Source organism: Aotus nancymaae, unplaced genomic scaffold, assembly GCF_030222135.1.
Source record: "Aotus nancymaae isolate 86718 unplaced genomic scaffold, 86718_ANA_hifiasm-v0.15.2.pri h1tg000029l, whole genome shotgun sequence".
In the NCBI taxonomy this organism is placed as follows: Eukaryota; Metazoa; Chordata; class Mammalia; order Primates; family Aotidae; genus Aotus; species Aotus nancymaae.
The window spans coordinates 15,527,727-15,550,930 of NW_026988442.1; the positions used below are offsets into that span (position 1 = coordinate 15,527,727).

Below are 23,204 nucleotides of genomic sequence, written 5' to 3' on the forward strand. Positions count from 1 at the left end.
CCGAGATCGTGCCACTGTACTCCAGCCTCGTGCCTGGCGACACAGCGAGACTCCATCTCAAAAAAAATTAAAAAAATTTTTCCATTTCTTAGTTTGCATGGCTACCTTTCTACCCCACAATACCCAAAGTAAATCATTCATAATAGCAAGAAACACTTACCCTCTGCAAGTCTTGCCATTAACTGAAGACGACCAGTTGTTCCCAAATCAATTCCAGTCCTTTCCAGTTCATCACTGTCCAAAAATGAACTAGCACTCGAAGCATCAGTACGTTCAGTAACATGACCAACTTTCATTGGTCTTCCTGCTAGTTCAAATCCATTAAGCTGTTCCAAAGCCTTTTTGGCACATTCTGAATCAGAAAACTATATGATGGGGGAGGTGGGAACAAGAACAATATTTTAGTTCTTAAAATATAAACTATAATTAAAAATATATTTATATTGTTAGTATATTCAATAATTACTACTGAATGCTGAGGTAGAAATATCAAGTTATAAATAGCAAACACAACATACATGATGACGACACTAATTCATGCAAATGAAGCTTGTTGATATGGTAATTTAAATAAAAGATATTACGAGAAATGACAGCTTTCTATTTGAGAACATGGGATCTTGGTTAGAAAATGTGCAACTAGGGCCGGGCACGGTGGCTCACGCCTGTAATCCCAGAACTTTGGGAGGCTGAGGTGGGGGGATCACGAGGTCAAGAGATCGAGACCATCCTGGTCAACATGGTGAAACCCAGGCTCTACTAAAAATACAAAAAATTAGCTGGGCACGGTGGTGCATGCCTGTAATCCCAGCTACTCAGGAGGCTGAGGCAGGAGAATTGCCTGAACCCAGGAGGCGGAGGTTGTGGTGAGTCAAGATCGCGCCATTGCACTCCAGCCTGGATAACAAGAGCGAAACTCCGTCTCAAAAAAAAAAAAGAAAGAAAATGTGCAACTAGGCTGGGCGCGGTGGCTCACCCCTGTAATCCCAGAACTTTGGGAGGCTGAGGTGGGGGGATCACGAGGTCAAGAGATCGAGACCATCCTGGTCAACATGGTGAAACCCAGGCTCTACTAAAAATACAAAAAATTAGCTGGGCACGGTGGTGCATGCCTGTAATCCCAGCTACTCAGGAGGCTGAGGCAGGAGAATTGCCTGAACCCAGGAGGCGGAGGTTGTGGTGAGTCAAGATCGCGCCATTGCACTCCAGCCTGGATAACAAGAGCGAAACTCCGTCTCAAAAAAAAAAAAGAAAGAAAATGTGCAACTAGGCTGGGCGCGGTGGCTCACGCCTGTAATCCCAGAACTTTGGGAGGCTGAGGTGGGCGGAACACGAGGTCAAGAGATCAAGACCATCCTGGCCAACATGGTGAAACCCCGTCTCTGCTGAAATACAAAAAATTAACTGGTGGCACACGCCTGTAGTCCCAGCTACTCGGGAGGCTGAGGCAGGAGAATTGCTTGAGTCCAGGAGGCGGAGGTTGCAGTGAGCCAAGATCACACCACTGCACTCCAGCCTGGCAACAGAACTAGACTCTGTCTCAAAAAAAAAAAAAAAAAAAAAAAAAGAAAAGAAAAAGAAAACGTCCAACTAGCCAGGTGCAGTGGCTCACACCCGAAATTACAGCACTTTGGGAGGCCGAGACAGGCAGATCACCTGAGGTCAGGTCAAATTTAGTATTTTTTTTTTTTTTGAGATGGAGTCTTGCTCTATCATCCAGGATAGAGTGTTAGCTAACTTAAACAGACTCGTTATCAACATAACAACAGGCTTAAATTTTATTGAAATGCAGATATGTCATCAATTTTAACTTATTGATAGAGATATATAATGTACTTTAAAAAATACCATGTTTCAAGGACCATGAAAAGTTCATATATCTGAAAAAACTGCCATCATTTATTTGAGTTTCATAATGAGAGATAACATTAATACTTAAAAACACTTTGCTTTTTTTTCTGTTTTTTTTTTTGAGATGGAGTTTCGCTCTTGTTAACCAGGCTGGAGTGCAATGGTACGATCTCGGCTCACCACAACCTCCATCTCCTGGGTTCAGGCAATTCTCCTGTATCAGCCTCCTCAGCAGCTGGGATTACAGGCGCGCGCCACCATGCTGAGCTAATTTTTTGTATTTTTAGTAGAGACGGGGTTTCACCATGTTGACCAGGATGGTCTCGATCTCTTAACCTCGTGATCCACCCGCCTCGGCCTCCCAAAGTGCTGGGACCTGGCCTGCTTTTAAAAGTAAAAGGCACATCTACTTACAATTACTTCAGCTGTCACCTCATAATCCTACTAAGACAGGGCAGCCATAGCTAGCCAGAAACACTTTTTTCATTTTTTTTTTTTTAAATGGAGTCTTGCTCTGTTAGCCAGGCTGGAACGTAGCGCACCAATCTCGGCTCACTGCAACCTCCACCCCCACCCTGGGTTAAAACAATTCTCCTACCTCAGCCTCCCGAGTAGCTGGAATTATAGGCATGCGACACCATGACTGGCAAATTTTTTGTATTTTTAATAGACACAGGGTTTCGCCACGTTTCCCAGGCTGGACTTCAACTCCTGACCTCAGGTGATCGCCTGCCTTGGCCTCCCAAAGTGCTGAGATTACAGGTGTGAGCCACTGTGCCCAACCCAAAAACACTTTTAATAAGATAATTCTGGTCTTGGTTGTGAGGTTTGTACACTAAAAAGGATCTTAAGTAAAAAAACAACCCTAACAGACCTTCATTTAACTGGTAACAATGTGTCATAATGTTATTAAGAGACAAAAGTAGAAAACATTCAATTACAGCTGAGGCAAGCGGATCACGAGGTTAGTAGGTTGAGACCAGCCAGGCCAACATAGTGAAACCCCAACTCTTCTAAAAATACAAAAAATTAGCCAGATGTGTTGGTAGACACCTGTAATCCCAGCTACTCGGGAGGCTGAGGCAGAAGAATAGCTTGAAGCCGGGAGTCACAAGTTGCTTTGAGCCGAGATGGCACCATTGTACTACAGCCTGGCAATAAAGCTAGACTCTGTCTCAAAACCAACAAACAAAAAAACATTCAATTATATGGAGAATTGGCTAATCAAACTGACCATATATACATACTGTATACAGTATAAAGGATAACAAGAGCCGGGCGTGGTGGCTCACGCCTGTAATCCCAGCACTTTGGGAGGCCAAGGTGGGCAGACCACGAGGTCAAGAGATCCAGACCAACCTGGCCAACCCGGTGAAACCCCGTTTCTACTAAAAATACGAAAAAATTAGCTGGGCATGGTGGCGAGCACTTGTAGTCCCAGCTACTCGGCAGGCTGAGGCAGGAGAATTGCTTGAACCCTGGAGGTGGAGGTTGCAGTGAGCCGAGATCGCGCCACTGCACTCCAGCCTGGAGCCTGGAGCCGAGCGAGACTCTGCCTCAAATTAAAAAAAAAACAAAAAAAAAACCTAACAGGAACATAGTAATATAGTTTGGATGCGTGTCCCCTCTAAATTTCATGTTGAAACGTGATCCCCACTGTCGAAGGTGTGACTTGGCAAGGTGGAAGACGGGGCAGATCCCTCATGAATGGCTTGGTGCACTCCCCCTGCTAATGGGTGAGAGTCACTGCTCTGTTACTTCACAATACGCCTTCTATGTTCCTCTCTCTCCAAGTGACACACCTGCTCCTCCATCCAACAACCACAGTAAAGGCTTTGTGAAGCATGAGTAAAAGCTTCCTGAGGCCCCAACAGAATCTGAGCAGCTCTTAGTGTCATGCTTGTACGACCTGCAGAAACTGATAACCTATTTTCTTAAATATTTTATATTTAATTTTTTTCGAGGCAGTCTTAACTCTGTTGCCCAGGCTGAGCACAGTGGCATGATCTCAGCTAACTACAACCTCCACCTCCTAGGTTCAAGCAATTCTCCTGTCTCAGCCTCCCAAGTAGCTGGAATTATAGGCATGTGCCACCACGCCTGGCTAGTTATTAGTGGAGATGGGGTTTCACCATGTTGGCCAGGCTGGTCTTGACTATACTCCAGCCTGGGCAACAGAATGAGACTCTGGTTCATGAAAAAACAAGCAAGTTAATTAATTAAAAATTAAAAGCCAGGAGCAGTGCCTCATCCCTATAATCCCAGCACTTTGGTAGGCTAAAGGGGGAGATCACCTGAGCCCAGGAGTTCAACATCAGCCTCAGCAACAAACTGAGAACCCATCTCTACGTAAGAAAAAAAAAAATTTTATATTTAAAAAAAAATTAAGACACAAAACCCTTCTTTTCCTTATGAATCAACCAATCTTTGAGTATTCCTTTATAACAACACATTGTTTAACAAACTTTCACTATATAGTAAGTGGAGTAAGTGGTACCACTGCTTACTAAAAAGTAGCATCTGTGCGAAAACTAATTTTTTTATTTTGTGTTTTCGGGACTGAGTCTTGCTCTTGTCACCCAGGATGGAGCGCGTGATCATGGCTCACTGCAACCTCTACCTCCTGGGTTCAAGCAATTCTCCTGCAGCCTCCTGAGTAGCTGGGATTACAGGCACCTACCATCACACCTGGCTAATTTTTGTATTTTTAATACAGGCGGGGTTTCACCATCTTGGTCAGGATGGTCTCAAACTCCTGACCTCAGGGGATCCACCTGCCACGGCCTCCCAAAGGGAGCCACCACGCCCAGCTTCGAAAACCTGTAAATATTAAACATGCCTACTCCCCACCATTAGTAACTATTGTACTTTCACTATGCAACTCAGATCAAAAAGTGTTAGGAGTTCCTAAGTGTAATGATTTGGTTTTCACATTCATGTGTGAGCTGTGACTCCCTTTTGGTTACAAGGGCGTATTACCCTTGGCTGTGAAAAAAAAATTTTCATCAGGCACAGTGACCTACTCCTGTAATACCAGCACTTTGGAAGGGTAAAGTGGGACATTATTTAACACCAACAGCTAGACACTACTCTCAGCAACACAGCAAAAACCAGTTTCAAAAGACAGCAACTAAGTCATGTAATTATTGTAATTACTTACTGTAATAAATCCATATCCCTTGGATCGACCAGTTTCACTGTCCATCATCAGCTGGATACTTTCAATCTATAATTGAAAAGCATAATTACTATTTAACTTAAAACCAGAGTACAAAACCAAAATAGAAGACTTACCACAACACCTCATCACCAAGAAGTCTTTTTAAAGTCTTGAAACTATAATTTTATATTTAATATGAAAAAACAATTAGGCTGGTACAGTGACTAGCTCCTGTAATCCCAAGACTATGGGGAGCTGAGACAGGCAGATCACCTGAGGTCAGGAGTTTGAGACGAGTCTGGCCAACATGGCGAAATCAGGTATCTACCAAAAATACAAAAATTGGTTGGGCTTGGTGGCGCATGCTTGTATGCCCAGCTACTTGGAATACTGAAACAGGAGAACCACTTGAACCCAGGTACTCCAGCCTTGGCAACAGACCAGGAGTTGGTATTTAAAAAAAAAAAAAAGTCTAGAAACTTCCCAAGCAATGGGGTGTGGGGAGCAAACTGATTTTCAAACTAAGATTATCTTTCCTATTAATAAACCACAAAAAAACAGAAATCCTTCCTATATTACCATTAGAAGATAGGAAAAAAAAAAATCAATGTTTCCTTTCCACAATGCTAAAAACACCAAGAAATAATTCCCAATTATACTAGACACAGTAAATCATAAAAAACAGAGCACCCAGTCAGGTGGGGTAGCTCAGGTGTGTAATCCCAGCACGTTGGGAGGCAGTAGGATTGCATAAACCCAGGAGGTGAATGCTGCACAGTGAACTTCGATGTCATTGCACTCCAGCCTGGGTGACAGAGGAGGACTGCCTCAAACAGAAAAAAAGCTTTTAACGTTAGGCATATTTTACCAAAAATTTTAAAAAAGAGAAGTGGGCCGTGCGCAGTGGCTGACGCCTGTAATCCCAACACTATGGGAGGTCAAGGTGGCGGATCACAAGGTCAGGAGTTCAAGACCAGCCCGGCCAACACGGTGAAACCCCATCTCTACTAAAAATACAAAAATTAGCCAGTTGGCACACACCTGGAATCCCAGCTACTCTGGGGGCTGAGGCAGGAGAATTGCATGAACCCAGGAGGCAGATGTTGCAGTAAGCCAAGAACGCACAACTGCACTCCAGTCTGGTGACAGAGTCAGACTCTGTCTCCAAAAAAAAAGAAAAAAAAGAAGTAATATATTTGCTATTATTTGTTAAGCCACAGAATGTCTTTGGAAGGCTATACAAAAAACTGATAAGGGCTACCTCTAGGAAAGGGGTAGCCATGGATAAAGTGGGGCTATGACAGGGATAAGATTTTGGGGGAGCATTAGCTAGCAACAAATAAACAATATAAATTTTAAAACAGATCTTTAGGCCAGGTGCAGTGGCTCACGCCTGTAATCCTATCTCTTTGGGAAGCCGAGGCTGGTGGACTGCCCGAGCTCATGAGTTCAAGGCTAGCCTGGGCAACATGGTGATAACTGTTTCTACTAAAATGCAAAAAATTAGCTGGGTGTGGTGGTGTGCACCTGTAATCCCAGCTACTTGGGAGGCAGAGGCTGTAGAATTGGTTAAACCTGAGAGGTGGAGATTACAGTGAGCCAAGATTGTGCCACTACACTCCAGCCTGGATGACAGGGCAGTGTGGCTCACGCCTGTAATCCCAACAAGCTGGGAGACTGAGGCGGCTGGCTGGATCATCTGAGGTCAGGAGTTCGACACCAGCTTGGTCAACGTGGATAAACCCCATCTCTATTAAAAACAGAAAACATTAGCTGGTTCTGGTGGCAGGCACCTGTAACCCTGGCTACTCAAGAGGCTGAGGCAGAATCACTTGAATTCGGGAGGCGGAGGTTGCAGTGAGCTGAGAGTGTGCCACTGTACTCCAGCCTAGGCGACAAGAATGAAACTCCATCTCAAATTTAATTAAAAGTTTGACAAATCATACTCTAGAGTAATTAAAATAATTTAAATATCAAATGTTTCCCAATGTTCATTTTTATGTGGTACCTAGATTTCTCAAATATACATGATTATTCATTTTGAGTAGCTGCCTCCTGCCATTACACTCAGCAATTTTTTGTATTTTTAGAAGAAAAGAGGTTTTACCATGTTGGCCAGGCTGGTCTCAAACTCCTGACCTCAAGCAATCCACCTACCACAGCCTCCCAAAGTGTTGGGGTAACAGGTGTGAGCCACCGCACCTAGCCAGTGAATACATCTTTTAAAATGTTATTTTTTTAATTTCTTTTTTAGTGAATGCATTTTTAAAAGTTAATGTGTATTTGTTCTATCTAGCTCTCTTTACATTTATTTCTTTTGCTAAAATTACTGAGAAGAAAAGGTTCATTGCTCAGTGACAGGACTGTGAGAGACTATCCCTCCCTCACACAAAACTAGGTGGACACTCTTGCTTCAGGTAGATAGCACAGACAAGTCCTCTAGAACAAAAGCCTAGATGCTATGTAGTGACCTCAATATCACAGTGCCAGACACAAGGCCTTGTGGAGCCTCGGAGGCAGGAGATCAAGTTGTTTTTTGACTCTGCCATCTAACAGTTCATGTGGCCCCTATTCGTTTCTTGATATAGCACATAATGGCACATCCATATATGCACATCCACCCTCAAACACCCCAAGATCCTTGTTACTTATAGAAAAGTCAACAGAGGCTGGGCGATGTAGCTCATGCCTGTAATCCCACCACTTTGATACACCAAGACGGGAGGATCACCTGAGGTCAGGAGTTCGAGACCAACCTGGTCAACATGGTAAAGCCCTGTCTCTACTAAAAAAATATGAAAATTAGCCAGGTGTGAGGGTGGGTTCCTATAATCCCAGCTATTTGGATGATAAGGCAGGAGAATCACTTGAAACTAAGAGGGGGAGTTTGCAGTCAGCCAAGATCGTGCCATTGTACTCCAGCCTGTGAGTTAGAATGAGAATGTCTCAAAATAAATAAATAAAGTCAAATTACTGGAGAAAGTGAAGTATCACAGTGGATCAGAAATGGGTCACATACTGTTAGGCAGAATAGCCTTGCCAGAGGGGTATTCGTAATGCAGCCACTAAAGATTTCAACAGACAGAAAAAAAGGCAAACCTAATCAGGCTACCAAGGCCTGGAACTGAGCATATAACCAGGGAGACAGAGCAGAATTTTTTTTTTTTAATGGAGATACAGTCTTGCTGTCGCCCAGGCTGAAGTGTAGCGGTGGGATCTCGGCTCACTGCAATCTCCACCTCCCAGGTTTCAAACAATTCTCCTATCAAAGCCTCCAGAGCTGCCAAGATTACAGACACCTGCCACTACACCCAGCTAATTTTTTGTATTTTTAGTAGAGACAAGGTTTCAAATGTTGGCCAGTATGGTCTCAGTCTCTTGACCTTGTGATCTGCCAGCCTCGGTGTCCCAAAGCGCTAGGATTATAGGCATGAGCCACCGTGCCTGACAGACAAAGCAGAATCTTAAGATCTTCAACGTTCTTTTAAAAACAAACTTTTAAAAAGAAATTCTAGGCCTGGTGCGGTGGCTCACGAGGTCAAGAGATCGAGACCATCCTGGTCAACATGGTGAAACCCCGTCTCTACTAAAAATACAAAAAATTAGCTGGGCATGGTGGCGCGTGCCTGTAATCCCAGCTACTCAGGAGGCTGAGGCAGGAGAATTGCCTGAACCCAGGAGGCGGAGGTTGCGGTGAGTCGAGATCGTGCCATTGTACTCCAGCCTGGGTAACAAAAGTGAAACTCCAGCTCAAAAAAAAAAAAAAAAAAATTATACTAAACAATAATAGTCTTCCTATGATATAACAATTTTCTTTTGAGACAGGATTGAACTGTTACCCAAGGTGGACTCAAGTGGCATGAACACAGCTGGGATTAAAGGCATGAGCCACAGTACCCAGCCAAAGTGGATTTTTTAAATGATTAATTTTAATACCCATTATGCATTTCACATGGCATTATGAATATTAGTAACATTCTTTAAGTGGCCTATTCTAATTTGTTTTAACCTATGTTGTCATAATAAATTTTTCTAAAAGCAATGCTTATCCTCTTCATATTAATCTCCCAGAAAGATAACAAAGTAGGACATATAGAAATTATTACGTAGTTATACTCAGATCAACAACCTACTCAAGATTCATTGAAGAACTTGGACTTACCCTTCCGAAAGGCTCAAAGATCCCACGAAGCATATCTTCAGTTATATTAAAGTGTAATGAACCTACGTAAAGCCTCATAGGTCCAGCACTTCCCTTTTGTAAATTGTTTGCCATTGCTGCAGCTCTATTTTTTTCTGCCTAAAAGACAAAATGCACATCACACAGAGCTAACACACAGTAGCTTCACCAGGGTAAACCACACAGATTTGCATAACAACTGATTCAAAATTTAGAGGATAAAAATATTACCCTAAGTAACTCAGACACAAAGAGGAACATTGTATGGATCAACTTATGAGGAATCTAGAATATGCAAATTCATAGAGAGAAACTAGATTACATTTTATCAAGGGCCTGCAAGAGATTAGGGGATTATAGCTTCAAGAGTATAGTTTCTATATGAGACAATGAATATACCTGGAGATTATTGGTGATTATTCCATCACTATAAATTTAATAAATAGCATTGAACTGTATAAAAATGGTTCAAATGCTAAATGTGTGTATATAAAACTACAATGAAAATAATTTTCTTTATTTAGAGTTTTATTTTTTTGAAACAGGGTCTCACACTATGTTGCCCAGGCTGGTCTTGAACTCCTAATATTAAGTGATCATCCTTCCTTCTCTGCCACTAGAGATTGCCAGGGATACAGCACACCCCATATAGACACAATCAATATTCATTAAAATTAACATACTCTTGATATTAGTATAACCAAATGTACAGTTGTTTGTGATAAGGGGCATATGCCAGAACCAAACTATATCACCAAGCAAACATGTTGATTCAGTTGTCATCCCTCCATAACCAACAAAACTTGTCCATTTACATTCTAACACAGACTTCTCTTGTAACAAACTGGTGTACATTTGGTAGTACTGCTCCTACAACAGTTTGTTACATGAATTAAGTACCTCATTTAATATGCTACTTCTCAGCCCTTAGTCCTGCCAATCCACACCCAGCTACTAAGTCTGTCTTCCAACACAGGAAATAATCTGAGTAATTATCTTCCTATCCAGTTTACAAACAATCACATTATACTCAATAATTACTACTTAATGTAAAGCAGAACCTTCTCAAAATGATAAAAGTGAGGACAATAGGGCCAGTGCAGTGGCTCAGGCCTGTATTACCAGCACTTTGGCAGGCCGAGGTAGGCAGATCACTTGAGGCCAAGAGCTCAAGACCAGCCCGGCCAAAGCAAAACCCCATGTCTACTAAAAATACAAAAAATTAGCTGGGTGTGGTGGTGCATGCCTCTAATCCCAGCTACTTGGGAAAGCTGAAGGACAAGAATCACTTCAACCAAGGAGACAGAAGTTGCACTGAGCCAAGACCACACAACTGCACTACAACCTGGGTGACACAGTGAGACTGTATTTAAACAAAAAAGAGAGGATAATAATTTGGCCAAGGTTACATACAGCTTACCTAGCAGTGAAACTGACATTTCAAGTCCCATTTGGTTATAAAGCTAATGAAGAACTTCACAAAATTATGTAAAGTAAGTCGGATCAGACACAGTGTCCCACGCCTCTAACATGAGCATGTTAAGAGGCCAAAACATGATTTAGATGCTCCTCTCTAAATCATGAAAAATCAGCCAGGCATGGTGGTTGATGCCTGTGTTCCCAACTATTTTGGCGACTGAGCTGGAAGGATCACTTGAGCCTAGCTAGGAAGTTGAAGCTGTAAATGTGTCACTGTGCTCCAGCCTGGGAAACTGAGCCTGTCTAAAAAGAAGTTAAATTTGATGAAGTAACCAGAGTATTTAAGCAGTCTGAAAACCAACCAGTATGACTACTGTACTTCATATTGCTCAAAATATTAAATACTGTCTTTGCTACTTAAAAAAATCGAGGCCGGGCATGGTGGCTCATGCCTGTAATCCAAGCACTTTGGAGGCCAAGGTGGGCGGATCACCTAAGGTCAGGAATTAAAGACCAGCCTGACCAACATGGTGAAACCCCGTCTACTAAATAAAAAATTTTAAAAAATTTTTAAAAAAGGTAAAAAAAATTGAGTCATTAATTAGTGACAAAAATCAGTAACTTGTTTCTGGTGTTTCCGCCCACCCACCAACCCTGTGGGAGGAAGAGACAGAACAGGGCCCTACAGGCAGTGTGGTGGGATCTTCTACATGGCACAGAGGCAGAAAAAAAAACAGTCACTTGTTTATTAATACAAACGAATACAAATCAATTCTAATGATAGGGTCATATTATATAATCCACAGAACGATACATTCCAACTTCTCCACATCCATAAGAACTATTAAATGCTGTCAAAGTGCAGTGTGGCTGAAGTGATCCTAACACCTCAAGAGGCCCAGGCCAGAGGATCACTTTATTTTTATTTATTTATTTACTCTTCTATAGAGATGGAGTTCCACCGTGTTGGTTAAGCTGGTCTTCAACTCCTGACCTCTCAGGAGATCCACCTACCTCGGCTTCCCAAAGTGCTGGGATTATAGGCATGAGCCACAGTGCCCAGCCCAGAGGATCACTTTAGTCCGTAAGTTTGAAATCAGCCTGAACAACATGGCAAGACCCTGTTCCTTCAAAAACTTTAAAACTTAGCTGGCAATGGTGGCATGTACCTGTAGTCCTAGCTACTCAGAAGACTGAGGAGAAAAGACTATTTGAGCCCAGCAGGTCAAGGCTACAGTGAGCTGTGATTATGTCATTGCACTCTGATCTCTGAGTGCGACCGTTATCTCAAAAACAAGGCCGGGTGCGGTAGCTCATGCCTGTAATCATAGCACCTTGGAAGGCCAAGGAGGGCGGATCACCTGAGGTCAGGAGTTCAAGAGCAGCCTGGCCAACATGGTGAAATCCCATCTCTACTAAAAATACAAAAAGTAGGCCAGGCATGGTGGGTCACGGCTGTAATCCTAGCACTTTCGGAGGCTGGATCACAAAGTCAGAAGGTTCAAGACCAGCCTGGCTAAGAATGGTGAAACTCCATCTCTACTAAAAATACAAAATATTTGCCAGGGGTGGTGGCTAAGAATGGTGAAACTCCATCTCTACTAAAAATACAAAAAATTTGCCAGGGGTGGTGGCGCACACCTGTAATTTCAGCTACTTAGGAGACATAGGCAGAGAACCGCTTGAAATCAGGTGATGGAGGATTTAGCGAGCCAAGATCACACCACTGCACTCCAACCTGGGAAATAAAAGCAAGATTCTATCTAAAAAAAAAAAAAAAAAAAGTAGCCGAGCATGGTGGCAGTCTCCTGTAATCCCAGCTACTCAGGGGGTTGAGGCAGAAGAATCTCCTGAACCCAGGAGACGGCGGCTGCAGTGAGCTGAGACCAGGCCATTGCACTCCAGTCTGGGTGACAGAGTGAGATTCTGTCTCGAAAAAAAACCAAAAACCAAAAAAACAAACAACAAAAGGGCAACACAAGGATGACGGTCTTGAGAAAACTATCAAAGTAAGCAAGACAAAGTTAAAAAAAACAAAAAGGTCCTTGAGAATATCTGACTCCTAAGGTAATGAGTCACAGTTACTGTAGATGAGGCACAGGGCATGAAAGCACGATACCATGCAACAAGAGACTTTCAAGACTATCAATAATCAATCTCTTAACCAGGAAAAAAATTACCTGTGATGCCTGTACTATGATTGGCACTCCTAAAACTCGCTGGCCAGTTAATCCTATTGCTAGAGGCACCGAGCTAACATCAACAAACTCCACATAAGCAATTCCTTTGGAACGTCTTGAATTTCTGTCAGAAATCATCCTCACATCTCGAACCTAGAAAGAAAACACAGTTCTGTTTGTGCGACCATCCATTGTAAGCCATGTACATATAATTCTTTCAAGAAGAGACATTAATGTTAAAGAAAGGATGAAGGCATTATGAATTTCTTTAAAAAAGAAAATCTGTAGGACAATTCCTATATCTATCCATATCTTTTAAAAAATTTGTAACAACATTTATCAACTCTAATACCGTAAGATGCAAAATGGAAACATTACCACAAACAAATACTGCTACTAAATCAAAAGATTTGATGTTTAGATGTTTCTCTTGCAATATCTACCTATGACCTCCCTACGCAGGCTAAGATTACCTTTCCTACTGTAGAGAAAAACTCTTCCAAATCCCTTGGTCGAATTCTTGCTGCCAGCTGCATACAGAAGACTGTCCTTGCATCTCTTTCCTCAGGAGTTAGATTATCAATAGGTTCCCTAATAGGAGTAAAAAATATAAAATTCGTTTTATAACAGATTATTTTAAAATAATTTTTTTTCCTCCATATATTTCAACAGTTTTTCAGGTACAGGTGCTTTTTGGTTACATACATGAGTTCTTTAGTGGTGAATTCTGAGATTTTAGTGTACGTGTCACCTGAGCAGTATACACCGTATCCCTCACTCCTTTCCAAACTCCTCCTCAATATTTTCATCTTTAGAAATTAGATCTTGCTATGTTGCACAGGTCGGTCTTGAACTACTGAGCAATCCTACTGCCCTAGAACCCCAAAATGCTGGGATAACAAGTGTGAGCCACCACACCTAACCTAAAACAAGTGTCAAACATTCATTTTCACAGAATGAATAAGCTGTGAAACTAGTCTGTCATATTCCCAAAGCCTATTTTCAGTAAGATCTATTGACAAAAAATGTCCATAAAACGATTCAATTTAACTCAATTCCTTCTAAAGAATAAAGTTTACTGTTTCTTATCAGCACATCTTACACGGCATTAGCACAGAAGTCTAATGTCCTTACAATCTCAAAAAGGGTAATTTTTCTAAAGAAAGGGATCAACCAGAAGCCTGTTTAATAACAGTCATAAAAAATACCACTCGACCAATCACAAATGCCAGACTGATACAAAATCAGTGTAACTGATGCTTCCTTACAACAAAACCGTAAAATTATAAAGAGAATTAAGTTTGATAATCACAATGGCAAACTTAAAGTGAAACCCCAAATGATTCCAAAAATTCTTTATTTTACAAATTTAGATCGTCTATTAACATCACCTCTGTTACAAAATACCAGTTAGTTTAATGTTTTAAGTCAATCCTTAAAGATGTTAAGCCTAAACATGCTCTTTTCCATTTTTTGGACACTCTCAGGATGTCCAAGTGGTGGGGGTGTTTGGATGCTTTCTCTTGCAATATCACTCTACCTATAAGATTTGTCACAAAACCTTTTTTTTTTCCAAGACAGAGTCTTACTGTCACCCAGACTGGAGTGCAGGGGCATGATCTCAGCTTACCACAACCTCCGCCTCCCAGGTTCAAACGATTCTCCTGTCTCAGCCTCCCAACTAGCTAGAATTATAGGAACATGCCACCATGCCTGTTTAATTTTTGTATTTTTAGTAGAGACGGGGTTTCATCATGTTGGTCGGGCTGGTCTTAAACTCCTGACCTTGTGACCTGCCCGACTCGGTCTCCCAAAGTGCTGGGATTACAGGCATTAGCCACCCTGCCTGGCACAAAAGCTTTTAAGGCCAAGAGTAGTGGGCAGACTGCTTGGCTCAGGAGTTTCAGACCAAACTGGGCAACATGGCAAAACCTTGTCTCTACAAACAAACAAACAAACAAACAAAAATTGGCAGGGTATGGTGGCTACACTTACAGTCCCAGCTCCTAGGGACACTGAGTTGGGTGGCATTGGTTATGCCCGGCTGTTAAGAAACTACAGTGAACCGTAATTGCATCATGGCACTCTAGCCTGGGTGACAAAGTGAAATCCTGCCTCAAAGAAAAGCTTTTTGCTGGGCCCCATGGCTCACACCTGTAATCCCAACATTTGGGAGGCCAAGGTGGGCAGATCACCATGTCAGGAGTTCGAGACCAGCCTAACTAACATGGTTTTGAAACCCCTTCTCTACTAAAAATACAAAAAATTAGCCAGGCATGGTGGCACATGACTGGAATCCCAGCTACTCAGGAGGCTGAGGCAGGAGAATCGCTTGAAATTGGGAGGTGGAGGTTGCAGTGAGGCAAGATTCCAACACTGCACTCCAGTCTAGCGAGTGAGACTCCGTCTCAAAAAAAAAAAAAATTAGCTGGGTGTGGTGGCAGGGACCTGTAATCCCAGCTACTCAGGAGGCTGAAGCAGAAGAATTACTTGAACCCAGGAGGCAGAGACTGCAGTGAGCTGAGATCACAACACTGCACTCCACAATCTGGGCAACAGAGCAAGACTCCGTTTCAAAAACAAACAAAAAAAAAAGGCTTGTAAATTATAATTAAGATTTACTTACCAAATCCTAGAATTCTACAGTATAACTGAATACACCATACAATAAAGTTATAAGATGCTCTTAAAGGAAATGAAAAATCTGAATATAACAATGCTACCACCTGGCCAGGTGCAAAGAATGGTTCATGCCTGTAATCCCCCCACTTTGGAAGGCCAAGGCAGGTGGACTGCCTGAGGTCAGGAGGTCCAGAACAGACTGGCCAACATGGCAAAACCCCGTCTCTACTAAAAATACAAAAATTAGCCAGGCGTGTTAGCACACGTCTGTAGTCCCAGCAACTCAGAAGGCTGAGGCAGGAGAATCTTTAGAACCAGGAGGCTAAGGATCCACAATACTGCCCAGGGGTGATGGCTCACTCCTATAAATCCAAAAGAGGCAGGTGGATCACGAGGTCAGAAGTTTGAGACCAGCCTGGCAAACATGGTGAAACCCAGTCTCTACTAAAAATACAAAAATTGGCAGGGTGTGGTGGCAGGCACCTGTAATTCCAGCTACTCAGGAGACTGAGGCAGTAGAATTGCTTCAACCTGGGAGGTAGAGAGGCAGAGTTTGCAGTGAGCTGAGATTGCACCACTGCACTCCAGCCTGGGCAATACAGCGAGACTCTGTCTCAAAAAACAAAAAACCACAATGCTACCACCTAACACAATATTCTTTGAACCAAAACAATAGACTGAACAGATACAATTCTTATTTTTAAGCATAAAATAATCTATGGAAACATTCAAGAACCTAGGAGTACCAATTCAAATCACTAAAATTTGAGGTGAAATACTTTTCCTCAGGTAAGAGAGCCAAATGGCAAAACCTACTTTTCCACATCAGGCTACTTCAAATAACTCATTATTTATGCCAAAAGTAAGTCTAAAGTTTTCTGTAACTGCTATCTCGCCAACACAAAGAAATGTTTGACATGAATATGCTAATTGCCCAGATTTGATCATTACACGCTGTATAGAGATATCAAAACATCACTGTATCCCATAAATACACACAATCATTGTATGTCCATTAAAAATAAGAAATGTAGCTGGGTGCAGTGGCTCACAACAGCAATCCCAGCACTTTGGGAAGCCGAGGTGGGCGGATCATCGCAGTCAGGAGTTTGAGACCAGCCTGGCCAACATGGTGAAACCCCATCATTACTAAAAATAAAAAAACTGGCCGGGCGTGGTGGCTCATGCCTGTAATCCAAGCACTTTGGAGGCCAAGGCGGGCGGATCACCTGAGGTCGGGAGTTCAAGACCAGCCTGACCAACATGGTGAAACCCCATCTTTAAGAAAAAAAAAAAAAAAAAAAATTAGCTGGGCATGGTGGCAGGTTCCTGTAATCCCAGCTTCTCAGGAGGCTAAGGCGGGAGGATCGCTTGAACCCAGGAGGCAGAGGTTGCAGTGACCAAGATCGCACCACTGCACTCCAGCCAGGGGATGAGACCAAGACTACGTCTCTTCATCTCAAAACAAAAAACAAAAAGCGGCGGGGGGGGGGGGGGGGGTGGAGCAAGAAATATTTATTTTAAGTAAAACAAGAAAATAAGATTACATTAAAATAACTTTTGTGGCTGGGCGTGATGTATCACACCTGTAATGCCAACACTTTGGGAGACCAAGGCAGGTGGATCATCTGAGGTCAGGAGTTTGACACCAGCCTGGCCAACAGGGTGAAACCCCATCAATACTAAAATACAAAAAGTAGCAGGGCATGGTAGTGTATGCCTGTATTCCCAACTATTTGGGAGGCTGAGACATGAGAATCGCTTGAACCCAGGAGGCAGAGGTTGCAGTGACCCAAGATCGCGCTACTGCACTCCGGCCTACGTGACTCAGATTACGTCTCAAAATAAGAGAGTAACTTTTGCTTCTTTTTAATTACATGAAATTAAAGTGAAAGCTACTGAAAAATCAGTAGAAATTCACTTGATTTTAAAGTACTAGAACTGTAAAAGGAAGCAAAAGCAAAATTTAATATGGTCCTAATTACCAAATATCATTAAATTTAACAGTACCATAAGCTGCACAGCTTCATTAAGAGCTAAAGGCTTTAAAGAAGAAAACTACCTCACAGGGCTCTTGTCTTTTCTGAATGGACTTTTGCTTCGGGAACGTCGTCTGCTGCAAAGTTAAAAAGTTTCAGAAGTTATCCAAACAAGTACAGCATGTCAGTTCCTTGAAAAACAATTTAAACAATTCAGAAGTATGTTTAAAAACCTTAATTTGATGCTATGAGGCAACCCAATCTTTCCTCGGATGGCACTGTTAAATTTTGGTCCGGAGCTAAAAAGGAAACACAAAATTACACTAGTTACAGGTTTAGGGTCTTGCTAAGATCGCATTCATGCGCTCTCCAGCAAGACTAACATTGTTTAGGTTGCTGCTTTTCCACCTCAGTTATGAAGAGGAAACAAAAATACTTAGATGTCTCTTAACTTTATCCCAGGCAAGCTGCCCTTCAATTTATCCATCCTGGACCACTGAGAGGTGCCAAGACCAAAGGTTACGGCCTCAAAATTTTCAGATTCTGAAACTGCACACACCCATTTTCAGTCTATAGATTACCTTTTTAAGCTACATATATACAAATACAGCCTTGAGAATTTAAAAAATACCACACATATAAAAAATAAATCCCTCTGAACTTCCTCACACCACCAGTAACTATGGTTAATAATTTGGTGAGTATCTCTGCAGAACCTCTCTTGGGAATATATGTGTGTACATGTACATATACAATATTCATACATGTCTTCTTTTTGAAAGACTTATTTTAAAATCTAAAGACAATTTTTTAGTCATGCATCTTAGGTATTTCCCCATTCAACAGTAACTCTTAGACAGCATGACACCATTTAATACGCTATACTTCAGTTGTTTCAAAAATTCCATCATGAAGATGTTAAGGTAATTTACCAATTCTGTATAAAACTTTTTGAGGATTTGTCATGACTAACGGAGTGTTTTCAAAAAGATCACAAAGGTAATTATTATGTAATAACAGTTTTTGTGACTTTTTAAAGACCAGGCTAACTTAAAGGGACTAGCCAGTTGTACCTTAGTGCTCATCCTGCTATCTTATTCCAGAAGAACAGCGAAATAAATAAATACGTTGTGGCCTGTGATCCACACACTTGAATTAGTTTTCATGAACACTACGCCTACCTACAATGTGTAAGTAGTTCCAAATAAAACACTTTATTAAATTGCTCCTTTGCAATTCAGACTAACAGTGATGACTGAAAATCATTTACTGGATAAATTTCTCAAGTAATTAGTTATAAGCTATTTTCTTTCCCCTTCAATTAAAAAATATTCTCAGTTATAACCTCAAACCCAACGTAAGAACTAAGTTATTTTTAAATAAAGTTAGACCAGGATCCACCAATCACAAAGTACCCATCACTCAAAGGAATCAAGCTAATTCCCTTCCCTACATTTAGTTCATCCTGGTAAAAAGATTTAACATAATCCCATTTTAAGAATGCAACGAATCTTGGTAAATGGAACAAAAGTTGAGAATTTCCTACTGCTGTATAGCATTCAGAATTAGAACAGCGTTGCGGTCCTGTGTTCAGCTATCAAAAGTTAATGAAATAAGCAGAATAAGGGAACCCATAAAACATGAAGTTCAGTTTTATTTTAAAAATAAAAGCTAGAATCCGAATTCATGTAATGCCAAAACATTTCATGAATCCATTAAGTCCTCTGAGAACTTTATATTTTCTTCTCATTCATTACTTATTAATAACTTATCTGCAACTTGTTATCTCCTTAAAAGATTAGAAAACAAATGCTTAGTTTAGTGGGTTAAGTAACTTGCCAAGTGATTTAGGCCTTGGAATTCCATCCTTAACCATTCAACTCTTAAAGTTAGAAGGGTTATTTTTAATATATTCCAGAGTTTACAGCAGTGTGTTTATTAAGAGGATTAACCTCATAAAGTATTAAGGACTGCTAGATTCAATCCTCAGAACTGTAAGTGGTTTTGTAATATAGTTATTTACTAACCATAATGAATCTGTTTCCCACTTTAAACACCTACATCCAAATTTCTGGTGATTTAATCTTCAAAACAATTTTAGTTTAGAGTATCTTTTACTATTATTAACAAACCTTAAATACAGATGAGCCCAAAAAAGGATCTTGATAAAGACACACACACACAACAAATTCACAACTGGCCTGTCTTTTCAGCTGATAACAGCCAGTTACAAGACATTTTACTTACTGTTTACTAATTACTAATGTGTAACTTAGTATTCATCAGAACTTTATAATTTTAAGTAAATATATACTTAGCATATATTGTAACAGCTCAGACACTGTTAAGTTTCTCAAGTATTTGGGCACTACAGTCTCATCTTTTTCAAGCACTCTAGTGCTTTAACGTAGTTTCCATTGATTGGCATACAATGTAAAAACAGTTTAAAAGAAAATAATCTGTATGCCTAGTAAAAGCAAATTTTTACATATTTGTCTATGCACTATATTTTCAATTTAGAAGCATTCAATGCCAATATTCTTAATCCAATACTTTTTAACCAATCATTTAAAAAAAATGCACAATTTCAAACCACTCAAGTTAAATTGCTATCTGAATACCCAGAGAATAACCCTCAAACCAAAATCGCAACTATAATTACATACTAAGGACTTCTGTAGCGGCCTCTGAATCTCCGATCTCTACTTCTTGAGCGGCTCCGTCGTCTTTCTTTGCTTCTACTTCGCTTCCTTTCACGGCTTTTGCTCTTTTTCCTTTCTCTATCTCTACTTCGCTTCCGTTCCTTACTTTTGCTTCTCTTTCGTTCATGACTACGACTTCTGCTCTTGCTTTTTTTCCTCCTGAGAAGAAAAAAATTCACCATTATCACGCTGGTTTAAGAACCCACCATAACTTAGTACCTCTTATGGCCAGAATCTTTTTTGTATCCTTTCATAAATTTATTTGGCTAGTTTTACTATGATATGATGGTACATAATCATACTTAAAAAAACTCCTCTAATCCCAACACTTTGGGAGGTTGAGGTGGGTGGATCAAGAGGTAAGGAGTTCAAGACCAGCCTGGCCAACATAAGAACTAAGTTATTAAGCCTGTTTCTAATAAAAACACAGAAACTAGCCAGGCGTGGTGGCGTGTGCCTGTAGTTCCAGCTACTCAGGACGCTGAGGCAGGATAACTGCTTGAACCCAGGAGGTGGAGGTTGCAGTGAGCCGAGATTGCACCACTGCACTCCAGCCTGGGCAACACAGCAAGATTCCATCTCCAAACAAACAAACAAAAAAAATTGCTAGGTATGATAAACAAAATCCCACCTTTGCCTTATATTAACATTATTGAAAATCAGCAGACAAGACGTTATTTGAAAGACACCATCCTCTAAGAGCAGGAACTGCAATGATCTCCTGAGATTTAGCTACAGCTTTAAAAAGGAAAGGGACTTGTAGGCAAGTACAAATCAAAATGCGAACCTTTAGTTTGTCATACAACAGGCAAACAAAAACATTACTGTAATCCAGAAGATATTAATAAAACAAATTTACAATAGAGTAGTTCACACTTAAGTACTAGTACTGGCTCATTTTTAAAAATTTTCATCAAATACAGTAATTTACCATTAAGTCATTTTTGTACCAATTTACACAAGGAAATATTTTATACTTTCAAAGGGTCATACAGACATCAACATTTTGGTTTTCATGGGCAAAACTGTAATGACAAAGGACACTAAGAACCAATGGAGCCCAGCTGCAGTGGCTCATGCCTGTAATCCAGCACTTTGGGAGGCCAAGGTGGGCAGATCACTTGAGGTAAGGAGTTCAAGACCAGCCCAGCCAACATGGTGAAACCCCGCCTCTACCAAAAATACAAAGATTAGCTGGGTCTGGTGGTGCGTGCCAGTAATCCCAGCTACTTGGGAGGCTGAGGCAGAATTGCTTGAATGCAGGAAATGGAGGCTGCAGTGAGCTGAAACCACACAACTGTGCTCCAGCCTGGGCAACAAGAGCAAAACGCCATCTCAAAAAAAAAAAAAAAAAAAAAGCTGGGTGCAGTGGCTCATACCTATAATCCCAGCACTCTGGCAGGTCGAGTTGGATGGATCACCTGAGGTCAGGAGTTCAAGACCAGCCTTGTCAACATGGTGAAACCCTGTCTCTACTAAAAATACAAGAAACTAGCTGGGCATGGTGGCGCATGCCTTTAGTCCCAGCTACTCAGGAGGCAAGAGAATCACCTGAACCTGGGAGGCAGAGGATGCAGTGAGCAGAGATGGAGCCACTGCCCTCCAGCCTGGGAGACAAAGCGCCACTCTGAATCAAAAACAAAAAGAACTAATGGAACTAATGCAGTAATACGTTTTGACATTACCAGACTTTAATGTGACCATTTCAAATACTTCCTAAAGTTACAATGAATACACCAGAAACTGGAGTATGCCATTTTTAAGCCAGTTTATAGAAGCCTGTGGTATGCAATCAAAACCAATGATCATCTTGACCTTCACAGATCTTTTTAAAATTTCAAACTGAAAACCAAAAACCCTGTATCTTTCTGTTCACTTCTGTATTCTTCAGAGTATACCACCCATTCATAATTAAATCATAATCTATACCTCTGTGTCATCACTCAAATTTTAGAGGTGCCTTCAGATATTTCAATATAAATTGAGACATTTCAAAATCAACTTATTCCACCAAAACATCAATTTGTAGTGGCTTAAAAATTAAACATTTTGACAATTCTATATCATTATCTGATATGTGATTGTTTATTCCTTATCAAAGCAAAGTTACATAGCACAAGAGCAATTGAGGTCTGCCTCAGAGAACCTGTAAGCAGGTCATCTTAGAGTGCATTGAAAATAGAAAATGAAGACACCCACCTTCTGGAATCTTGAAACCCACACTCCAATCACAAGGAGATGTAGAGCTTTCCAAGGAGGCAGAAACTTTGTCTAAAATTTCAAGATAATCCACCTGACTGTCAGAAATGTATATATGCTAAGTAGCACATGACAGAAAATTAGGCTACACTCATTATTCATATAGAACTCATCAAAGCAATGCCCAGATGGGCAACAGGTAACACTCCAATTTTGTTGCCTAAAAAACGTAACTATCTCTGTAACACTATTCTAACTAAATAATTCTGTGAGATTCATAAAACCTAAAGTCCTGAATATAATAAATTAGGGGACAAGGTAAAAAGTCCATTCCCCTCAAAAACAGACAAAGTTTTTGTTCTGCTCATAGATGGGCTACTGCAAGAGAGGCAACCAGCCTATTCACCTCTCATAGGACCCAAAACTTATTCTGCCAAAAGAAAATACTTGAAAATTGGAGAGCTAATTTTAATTTATGGTCTTCTAGGACTTTTTGTAAACAAGTCCCCATCCACATCTGAAGGCAACCCCAGCCAGGTAAAAAGACAGCAACATACTAAGACATTCAGAAAATACAATATTTTGCATAAAAGCCCAGAGAAAAATATAAGGGTGCAAGAAACCAGTGTACTTCCAGCTTCAAAGAGCATTTATTACATTAACTAAAGAAAGATTTTCAAAATCCACACTAATAGTCAAATCCTGTTACAACTTAAAAAGGACTTTCCAAAGTCTTTAATGGCAGTGAAATTTTGTACTGAACATCATTGAAGTAAATGGTCCACTGGGCTGGGCCTTTGGACTTTTTGGTTATATGGCCTCTGCTGTAAAGGTGTTTTGCTATAACTGGATTTGACCTCTTCCATGTAAGAAGATCTAAAATTTAAATGCAAAGTATTCTGGAAAATAAGA

General features: G+C 40.9%; 1 protein-coding gene across 4 annotated transcripts in view; it reads right to left on the reverse strand.

Moving 5' to 3' along the window:
* RBM39 (RNA binding motif protein 39) overlaps positions 1-23,204 on the reverse strand; it is a 42,650-nt gene that overhangs the window by 11,780 nt on the left and 7,666 nt on the right. For 2 of the 4 annotated variants that reach the window (XM_012455088.2, XM_012455087.2), the window contains exons 4-11: positions 20,058-20,252; positions 17,625-17,690; positions 17,475-17,528; positions 13,264-13,381; positions 12,791-12,943; positions 9,174-9,311; positions 5,012-5,077; positions 161-365 (exon numbers count right to left, since the gene is read on the reverse strand). In XM_012455088.2, the coding sequence (XP_012310511.1) occupies positions 161-365; positions 5,012-5,077; positions 9,174-9,311; positions 12,791-12,943; positions 13,264-13,381; positions 17,475-17,528; positions 17,625-17,690; positions 20,058-20,252 (995 nt within the window). The remainder of the gene's footprint in view (positions 1-160; positions 366-5,011; positions 5,078-9,173; positions 9,312-12,790; positions 12,944-13,263; positions 13,382-17,474; positions 17,529-17,624; positions 17,691-20,057; positions 20,253-23,204) is intronic. The other 2 variants (XM_012455090.2, XM_012455089.2) reach the window with 1 other exon arrangement.